At 38.9% G+C, this 10959-nt stretch overlaps 1 protein-coding gene across 6 annotated transcripts in view; it reads right to left on the reverse strand.

Moving 5' to 3' along the window:
• Window positions 1–10959, reverse strand: part of LOC115245614 — a 170011-nt gene continuing 159052 nt past the window's right edge. For 4 of the 6 annotated variants that reach the window (XM_029824028.1, XM_029824027.1, XM_029824030.1 and 1 more), the window contains one exon: window positions 1–4496. In XM_029824028.1, coding sequence (XP_029679888.1) covers window positions 4384–4496 — 113 coding nt within the window. In that variant the 3' untranslated portion in view covers window positions 1–4383. The remainder of the gene's footprint in view (window positions 4497–10959) is intronic. The other 2 variants (XM_029824031.1, XM_029824029.1) reach the window with 1 other exon arrangement.

Genomic DNA, 10959 nt, shown 5'->3' on the forward strand with positions numbered 1-10959 from the left:
TTTTTTCCCTATGACCGATAAAAGATATGGTATACAATCGTGGTTTGAATTCCATTTGCGGTTTTTATTTTCAGGTATTAATATCGAGTTTATAAATGTTACAAGACGTAACTACGTACTGTAATATACATACATACATATATATAAATTATATATAATATAAAATAAAATAATATATATTATGATATCGAGATTATATGAAGGGGAGATCGCGTCCCTTCGGGATGGTGTCGGCGCGCGGATCCTCGCGTATAAGGCATGCGGTTTGGTGCTTAGCTACTACTTCTATTTATTCCGAGCCTGTGGATTCTCTTCCTTCTCTCAAAGGATTTTGACGCGGTGATTCGGTTCACCGCGTGTCGCGTCGAGGTTCGTCTCTGCGCGAATACCCATCGATTCTATTATCTACGCTCGTGAAAAAAGACCGGGTCTCTCTCTTCGCCGCGATTCATCCCGGCGCGTTTCCGAGTTCGCTCGTTGTCTTCGTCGTGACGTGACGTGAAACAACGACGAGGATCGTGACAGTCGGTAATCTAACAATGAAAGCGAAACGACTATTTCGCGATATTAGTCATCGCATTGTGATTCGTTTGCTATCCGACAGACGTGATCTACGGGAGACTGCAATCTGCGATTCCGACACGAGGACATTTATTTATAAAAATATCAAATAGTAATGAAAACGTGTAGAGTAAAATTAATTTCAGAAATGTGCGAAATTATTTTGGAAGAAAGGGCGCATTTCATTTGGAAAATGGATTCTCTCGCGGAATCGATAGATCGCAGCTCGTATTCGAAGACGCTGCAGTCTCTCGTGGGGATCATATCTCACAATCAAACGTGATCTCGTTGATCGTGATTACGTGACCTCAATATGAGGCCGTTCGTTAAGCAGCGTCTCGCAGATGACACCGGATCTCTGCGGATGGTGGGAAAACGTGTACGCAATGCGGCGTATTTTTACGATTTTATTATGTACGACACGTTGCATTAATTGAATGCATTATCCTCTAGCTTCCTAATCTTGGCACGTGAATAAACTAGACGATATCGCGAAACCGAATTAAAACTTTAATTCAAGAATGAGACAAATCCATGCATCTATTTCGTTCTTGCATTGATTGATCTTTTAATTTCATTCTGTACCAAGATTAAGTTTTTAAAAGATCTATGAGAAAAAGATTGGAGTGTCGTTCTTTATGATTTACATGCCACATTTGAGACTTTCTATAATTTTTATCTCTATAATTATTCAGATTCTAGTATCGGTTATTTAATTAAAAAATATAAAACTTATTTAATTAATAAAAAATTTATTCAGATATAAAAATTGACCAGATTAAATTCTCACTCCTAATATCCATCCATGCTTTAGAATCGTCAAGGTTCAACTTGATCTGATCTGACCTGCGAGACGCGGCAGTGATGAGATAGACTTAATGGGAGCAGCGCGCAAAATCGTTAACGCTCCGCAGTTTACGCTTATCTAGATTACCTTTAAGACTTATCGGTAACGTCGACGGATGAACAACAAAGTTTTAGCCAACAGTTTGTACCTTGCCGTGACGGACGCTCCGTGAATGCCCATTGTCCATTGCCGATCGAGGAACCTCAACGTCGCGTACCGTTTCGAAAATTTCGCGATTAACCGAGATTTTGTCCAAAACGCACCGTCATGCAATTATAATCTTGCTTCTTTCCCTCTATTAACGGGATACAGATCGTTATCGATGACACAAGGAATAGAGAAATAAAATGAACAGTTTAGCAGCCGTCTCGTAAATCTGTTGGCGGAGTTTGACGAACTCTAGAGAGAAATGAAAAGTAGGATACATTTAATAAGATAAATTATATTTCTCAAGCGCCTCAAAAAATTTGTCTAACATTTGGCGAGTAATCGGGAATGTCAGAGAGGCAAGAGGATTAACACATTCCGCTAAAGCGAAATATCGTTTTTTGTTCGGGAAAATTTTCAATAATAATAAATATCCTATTGCCCCTGAGACTTTCTTCCTAAATTACTCTGTACATTCAAATACTGTTATCTGAAAGAAAAATGAATTTTTTTTTTTCGTTCGCATTCGATCGATATAAAAGGGAAATCAAAAATTTCCTTTTTTTTTTCATTTTTAATCATTTCAAATTTAAGCGTCGCGAGAGTATACGAAAATTCTAGAGAGATAGAAAATAATTTACAAATCTATATATAAATATATATATTACGCGCTAGGCTGAAAGGTTCGTCGACAGTTTTCTCTCCTACAGTTTCTTCGAGCTCGACACACCACGGAACAATCTTTGGCATTCGACCGATTTCCGATTGTAGTCTCTTGCCGGTCGTCTTTGTCAGATATCCGATGGGATGAACGCGATACATTGACTTAAAAACTCTATTAAATACATGCGATCGTAGTTATCATCATCATCGTCACTTCTCTCTTCGTTACATTATCAGCTATTAACTTCAATTAATTATATTATCGGTAATAATGTTAATCAATAGTATTTTATTCTTATTATCGTTAACGCGTATCTCGGGGTGTGTATATATATGTATGTGTGTGTATTGTGTGTCGCTTGTATATGTATGCGTTTGTGTAATCGTCCCATTAATAATAACGTTACAACGTATTAATGATTCTATAAACTTACAATCGTAATCAATAATAATGCGCGGTGTGATATCTCTTTCATTTTTCACTCGCGCCCGCTTCTCTCACTTTCTCTCTCTCTCTCTCTCTCTCTCTCTCTCTCTCATTCTTTCGCTCTTATACTCCTCCGTCTCGCACGCATAATAATAAAAGTTTGAGTATACTCAAATATATATACTCGAATACTCTGTATATTGAATCGTTTATTATTTTATTACTCTGTTTTCTCGTTTCTCATTTCTACAACGCGCGCGGCGTGCGTTATTTTTCGATTATAAAAGGAGAATGGTGGAAAGATTGGAACTGAAAGCACGCGATCTCGCCGATTAACGAAAACGCGATTGACGACAAAAAATATTTATCGTAGCGTTAAAAAAAAAAGAAGTATTCGATCTATTATCGTGTCAAAAATTGAAATAGCGCTACGTAAAAATGTTTATTTAAAAATCAGGCTTTTCTTCTTTTTCGAGAGAGAAACTCAGTTTATTAACAAAATTAAACAATTCCTACGTTAATGATTCTAATCAGGACAATTTAAATAGGCTCCTAATAAAAGAGATTCATATTTCATATTCTCCTCTATGAACACATTAATTATACATGTTTCCGAAAAAATCTCATACATTAAAGAAAAATTAAGATTCTTTTTTTTTTTGTCGAAATTAATGATAGCAAAAAATAATTTGTTCGAAAAAGAAGGATAATTAGACATCGCTGATGTACAACATCGTTGAGGTTCTTTAGAAAGAAAAGAAAGGAACGTGAGCGTCTCTCGACTTTCGTCGATTAGCGAGAATCACGTCCGCACGCAATTCCTCGTAAGCGCGAATCGCGAATCACTTTAGGCTTGTGATAACGCGTGGCGAGACAACTCAACGCGGCGTGACAGGCAGCGTGACGAAGACACCGTGAAGAAGCATTTCGATTTGGGACGACTCTCGCGTTCCAGCTCTCTAGACCGTGACACGTTCTCCCGCGAAAGTGACCCGACATCGCGCGAATCTCTTTGAGATGACTAATAACGTAATATCGATAAAGGCTAGTATATCGTGCGGAAGAGTTCTGGAATTTTTGAAAAATTGTCGAACAATTTCTTGTCTATATTCTCGATTAAAATGATTAATTTATTACGAAATGTAGAAAAAAAAAAGAAAAATCAACTTATGAAAGCGAAACCGAATGACACGCAAAGACTCACCCTTTTGCGGCGAACCTGAAAAATCATGTCGTTTGGTTCTCCGGCAGGATAAGACGGGAAAGGATGTCGTTTTTAATCTGTCAATGGCGATTATAAAAGTCGATTATGCCATTCTAATTTATGTACAGATATTAGATTCAGATTTCAGAAAGAGGGAGAATGATATAATTTTTGAAGAGTAATCTTTCGCGCGAGTTGTCGCTTAATAAACTCAAAGGCAAAATCATAAAGAGCATATTTTATCATTAGTAATTGGTCGATTCAGGGGTTGATTGCTAAAATAAACGCAATTAATCGGATTTGTGCGCGCGAATAGCGGCATCGTGTCGAGAGCGTGCACGCGAGAAGACAAACACCCGTTTGGAGAGGGGGAGGGATGAGGGTCGCGGTCGATACACGTGTAAATCGGGGTTACTGGACGATGCAGCAGCAGGGATTGTTCGCGAGGGTCGTCGTGGTGGCGATGCTCCGCTGTCGCTGCTGCCGCAGCTGCCTGTTCCGCTGATGGTGGCTCGTCACCCTCGCGCACCTGGGCTATTGGTTCTCCAGGGAGTAGTGGCGCGATCTCTTCCAAAAGCCCTTGAAGAAACCCTTCTTCTTGGGCGCGTCGCCGCTTTCCGCGCCTGAAACAGAAGCGTTTTCCCCCGCTTACAGAGCCAAGAGATTAACAAACTTATATTCTTCAATTATGATGTGGAATTTAATGGAGGGGATTTAAATTGTCCAAAGAATCTGCTGTTAAAAGGACATTCGATTTTGAAACACTTCGAATTTCGTGATTAATTAATGCGTTGAAAAAAAAAAAATAAAATAAAAAAAGACTGATTATCGGATATTTACCGGGACAGACGTGTACGAGATAGAAATGGCTGATATTAGAAGCGGCGAGCGAGCGGATTCCATCACTCGATGGTTCATCGATCGATCCGTTCGCGTTGCAGCCGGCGAGAAGCACGTCCGCTTCAAAGCACTTTGCATCGCGGTTTCGTTACCGTTGCCGGACACGCCAGGGAACACAGTGTCTTACACGACTGACGATCAATTCGTTGACGCGTCAGTTATCGCGAACGAAAGTCGTGTGGAGACATCACATCAACTTTAGACATCGCGACGCGCGCGATATTTCGTATTGATTTTTGCATATTGTATTTTATCGACCATGTATTCCCATTTTCTCATCGCAGCATTAATAATTAATCTCATTAATTTTTAATAATTATATTTGAAATGAAAAACAACAAATATAGAGAGAGAATCAAGGAGGAAGATTAAATAGAATATGAAGTAATGAATTATTAATATAGGAGAAAAATTAATCTCTGAGATATCGCGAATCTATAATACGTATCGGAATTTGTTGCGAACCATCTTTCGATGGTACGAAATTAATATGCGACAATCGTAATGACAAGACTCCGAGGAGAGTCTCTCGGCGCCATCTCTCGAGATCGTAATCAGCCGAGCGAATAAAACGGTAGCATGATTATATCGTGAGAATCGATACGCGTGCCCGAAGTCACCGAGGCTGCTCATTAACAAGGAGACAAAGGACTTAGCAGAGGGGGCGATCCATTTCCATCTCCGATTCTATCGGATCTCAAAGATCCGAAAATGTAACCCGCGAATGAAAATCGATCTACCCTCCCATCTGTCTCTCTGATAATCGATCGTGTAAAGGCGAATGTATATGTATATAGTTTGCCTCTTCGAAGCCGATCCATCTGATTCTTAACGAACTATATTGCAATGGACGAATCCCGAATCTTTTTCGTTTGTGTCACAGAGCGGTAATTAATTGCCTCTCTGTAAAGAGGGAAGAACAACAAATGCATGCAGTCGTAATCGATATAGCACTCTAGCTTTATCGATTTCAAGTCACTCGAGTATGTCGTCTCCTAAAAGCAAGGTCAAAAAAACATCATTCACATCCTCGCGCCGAGAACGACGTCGAGATAAATCGATGCCGTCATGTACGCGCCATGAGATATTTCGCGATATACGTCACCGGATAGAGAATTTCTTAAATCGATTTACAAGAGAACATTTATTGCAATGTATTTCGTAAGAAGAATAACAATGATAGCAATGGATTTATTTATTTATTTATTTATCTGTATCGCAAATCGATCTTTTTAAACGATTATTTCAAGGATTTGAACAGTATGTTATGCGAGGAAGAAAAGAAAAACAGTAGAGATGCTTTATTTTATTATTCATTCAAACAGATCCCTCCCGAGGTCTATTTTTATTGTTCAATGTAACAGTAACGTCATACTTTGCGGTTTCTTTAATATTTCAAAACGCGTGCTTTGCCATATCTGGAAAGATATGGATTCTGTACATCGCACCGCAGAATAAAATTGCTCAAAAAAACTCCAATTAGCAAAATGTAAAAAAATCCGAATTGTAAATAGCGGCAAGATGCGCGTCTTTCTCGCGGTCGTGATTCGCGGTTGCAGTGCGATTGCAGTTATCGTGTGCCGTGTGCATCGCAAAGACGCCACGTAACTCGATATCGCATACAGACACGCCATGCTTTCACGTATTTCAACTGCGAACCGCGCCATATGTTAAGCAGTCAAGAAGATCCTGAGATAATCCACTCGTCGGTCACATAACAATGGCCGTCAGATTAAGAGGATCTACGTCGTTATCAATGCGACGTCTGTTATCGGTTCTTCTCCTCTCTTCTCCTATGCGTTTTGTGAAATTTTATCAACGTTCTTGAGAAATCGACACTTTCTTATATTATTAAGAATTTCTCAGTTAATCGATTCAAATATATTTCTCTATTCGATATTATCTTTGTCAAATTCCCGTCTAGTTCACCGAAGAAAAAATCTCGCGATACAATTATTCGAGACATCGTGTGACGATTACAGTTATATACACGCACGCACACACACATTTTCCCCGGTGATACGCATCGAAATCGCATATGTAACTCGTTCGTCCTCTGTGGAGGAACACGCAGCACGCAGGCCGACTACGTGTCTTCGATTGGCCATGACTTTGAGCGGCGCCATAGCGTGTCAAGGTAACGTCCGTGCATAGACCTAGACGTGCCGGCTGCTCGATCCGCGTGTTAATTGCGTGGATTTGATCGGCACAGGTCTCGCTCACTAATAATAAGATATCTAAGCAACCCATACTTTCGGATTTAAATATGTTAACGCGAAAGAATATAATAGTGAAGGCACAGATTAAGATGTTATAAGGTAGATATTTTTAAGGCAGATTAAGACGTCTTTAACAATAATTTCTATCCGAATAAAAGATACATTTATTGTTAGTTTCAACCGAGAAAATATCGATGTCTTTATGGTAATGTTGGAAAAATGACAAATCGAAAAAAAAAAAAAATTGTTATACTTGTCATGTTTGACAGTCGTGTAAATTTCTTCTTTGAAATATTTTTCTACGTTTTGATTAAAGAAAATTTAGATGTCTCGTTTTTACTAGGTATGTAAGACCGCAGAAAACCGTGGGAAAACAAAATTGAGCTCACTCAAAAAAGTGGTATTGCAACTACAGCAAAAATTTTCTGGGTGCGCAAAATTAACCGAGGTACATAAATGATTAGCAAATACTGTGATATCGCATATGTTTCGCATTTAATCAATCTAAGTGACAGAGACAGAATTTATATCTGAACTGTTTGTGAAATTTAGAAAGAATGTTTTTCTGTGGCGCCTATCCATGTTAAGGCCAATCATACTTGTTATAAAGTTTGGCTGTGGTACACAGAAAAAATTAGCGGCAAGAAACAAATGAATATATAATCCTCACATCTAACATATTTGTATAACGCGCCCAATCTATCTAGCTCTTTTAAACAATTGCTCTCAATTTTTCGATGCTGCAGTTATAATTGGCAGTTATATTTCTCACAAAGATCGTTCTAGCTGTAGTATCGAAACTCATATTTATCCAATGCAGTGATTAACATTTGGCAATGGGACTTAAATTTTCTAGAAGATATTATTAGAATATTGCTGCTATAAATTCTATATGTAACAGACAATATTCTAACAGATACAAAAAATAGCGATAAATTTTTGTTGTGACACCTAGAAATCTACCTATATCAGCAAGACATTTTTTTGAGTGCTGTTCTTACAAGACGGCGAAACGTCACCCTCGCTTCGCGACAATCCACGAATCAATACTTTTCCACAGTTGTGGCAGGAAATTAGACAGACGTCATGTCACCGAGACTTTCTACATACATATATACATTCACGCGCGTGTTCTGCATCGAAAGCTATTGATATAATTGGTAAAACACATTGATTCTTCATTGCATTCGTGATTGATCGTGATTTCGCAAACGCGAATCTTCGCAATGTTTGATTTCACTAACGCGACGGAATTTGCGCGAGCTTAGCGTTAAATCCAAGGTACTAAGAGACTTCCTCGACAGCCTTGTCTGTCTTACGCGAAGATCACGTATAACGTTATCTCGGGATGAAAATCAGATAATCACGTTTGACACGGAAATTTCTTGAAGTGTGCGTTTTTCCATTTGAATATTCCGGAAGTTGAGACTGTGATTGACCCGCGATCGAGGTCATAAAGGGTCATATCGAGAAGCAGAAAGAGAGAAAGAGAGAGAGAATATCTGCATGTGTGTATGTGACGTGATAGCACGGTGAGGCCAATGAACGGCCGAGGGATGAAAGGAAGGAAGGAAGGAAGATGGCCCGCCGTGGAGGAGAGCCGGTGCGTGCGATCAATACCGATAGTGTATACCTATAGGACGTGGAGACGCAGACTCTCTTGGGTGTGTCCGATCTCCCGCGCGCAGTATCCCGGCGTTTATGTCGTGTGCGTGCGCTCTCTCTCTCTCTCTCTCTCTCTTTTTATCCTGTACCTGTCTCAACCGATCGGTCGCTTTTCCTTGCCAATGGTCGATTCCTTCGAAGGGACATCGAACCTCGGGGTTCATTAAACCCTCGATGGGTAAAGTCTGGTGCTTCACCTACTCGTAAAGTCATTCTCGCGTGGCCGTCAGCTGATGGAGCAGCGGGAAGATTCTCGAGATTCCATTTTAAATTACGAGGCTATATTACAGTGTTGAGATTGAAAAAAGGAGGATATAAATCTCGATATTCCATATTTCGATTTCGAGAAGAAATTTAATTATTAATTTTAGACCTTGAACTATATAAGTTGTAATTATAATTGCCGCCCCATCCTCTCTTCCCATCCCTGACAAACTTATAAAAAACGATATAAAGTAGAAGTCTGTCGATTCTCTTTACTCAAGATATAATATAGCGAAGCGAAAACTTTAAAAACGATTTTCGGATTTGAATCAGTCAGGATTATCAGCAGCGATTATTGCTGAACATGACGTATTTTTTTTTTTTTTCTAAATCTACTCCGTTTCTAGTTTCTAATTTTTTAATTTTTCTAAATATTTTAGAGGGAATTATTTTTTAAATATTTTAAAATATTTTTGTAATTTAGCGAAATTTTACCTAAAATTATATTTTCGTGACAATGATCGTCTAATCCTTGCAAATATCTAGTCGCACAGATATATGCAGGATGAATTTGCTATTATTGGACACGATCCAAGTCGGTCAAGCTATTAATATTATCTTACTTGAAAATCCTAGCGTTCATGCACCGTCCAAGCGTAACGGACGGAATAAACAAAAAAATCTCAAGTTTTTAAAAAGTACAGTCATCGAATTTCAAGTTGACAGAGACTTGAAAATTCGCATCGAATTATAATCCGTGCATATAAATTAACCGTAAATTTGGTCGAGTTATCGCGGTTTATCGACGATAAGATATGTCAAGTATAAAGGAAATACATTAACTCCCTTTATCGGCTCTTATCGGCTCTGTTGAGAGTTAATATATTCACGACAGAAAAACTATTTTTTCTTCAATAAAATAATTACTAAATAACGGATAGGTACGACATTTAAGCAACGTGCTTAAAACCGGCAACTTAACTCGAGCGAGTGATCTTAGGAATGTCTCCAAAGATGCACGGACATGTAACTCCATGCACGTTAAAAAGCAGGCCTTCCTTCTCAGTAAGCACCCGTTTCCAAAAATAACTGGCGAATATTAATAGACGCGTTAGATTCACTCGATGGAGAAGACGGAGGGGCAAACACGCAAGAGAGGACCGCGATATTTTGGAACCCACAATCCTATAGTCGTCCCGTGCCGCGATGCGCACTAAATTCGGTTACGAACGGAATATAAGAAAGTATACGATTATATCAACCGATAAACCGAGAGAAAGAGAGGGGAAGCATCTTCTCTTCTTCATGTTCTATAATATAATTAAAATTGGATATGGACTGCAAAATACACATTTTTATCTTTTATGCATTTGTCTGTACCAAGTCTTGAAAAATGTGCTACGTAATTTTTTAATTATGAAATATATCCTTCTTTTGAATTTTTTGAATAATTAGAATTATAATAAAATATTATTTTCGCTAAATAAAGAGAAGTTACGAATTAATTTTTTGAATTTCTATTAGATTATAACTATAAAAAATAAAATTATTCTTCTCTTGTATTTTTTTTTTGTTAAACTGTTCTATATATGCGATATCTCTCTTTCTCTTTCTTTTTCTTGAAACGGAAAATACTGTTCCTTGCTAATATGCTATATGTGGAGCGATACGCATGCTAGACTTAAGTCATGCGACGATGCTGTTAATAGCGTCACGGAGCCGATCTTCTCTCGGCATATCGTCGTCGTCATCGGGCGACGATCGTCTTTGTGTTTCATACGAGACGAGTCATTAGAATGATCGCGGCTGTCAAGTTCGCGGCTCGACACATTGTTTCTACGGGCGACGCTGTGGGATTTCATTTCCAGGGGGCTGACATATACGCTCCCGGGCTATTTTCGAGTCGGGCTCCACCGTCGAAAAGAGAGAAAGGAAGCCGGCGAGTAAGAAGCAGCCGAAATATTGCCCACACGAGGATCCGCGACCGAAATAAAACGGAGGGAGAACTCATTTTCTCGCGCGCGACGCGCTGCACGTCTCGCTGCCATCCTCTCTCTTTGACCTCTTAACAAACACACCGGTGTATCTTGCAAGTAAACTGTTCGTTTCGAGGAAAGGGAAA

This window comes from Formica exsecta, unplaced genomic scaffold (genome assembly GCF_003651465.1).
Source record: "Formica exsecta isolate Colony F162 unplaced genomic scaffold, ASM365146v1 scaffold122, whole genome shotgun sequence".
NCBI classification, from domain to species: Eukaryota; Metazoa; Arthropoda; class Insecta; order Hymenoptera; family Formicidae; genus Formica; species Formica exsecta.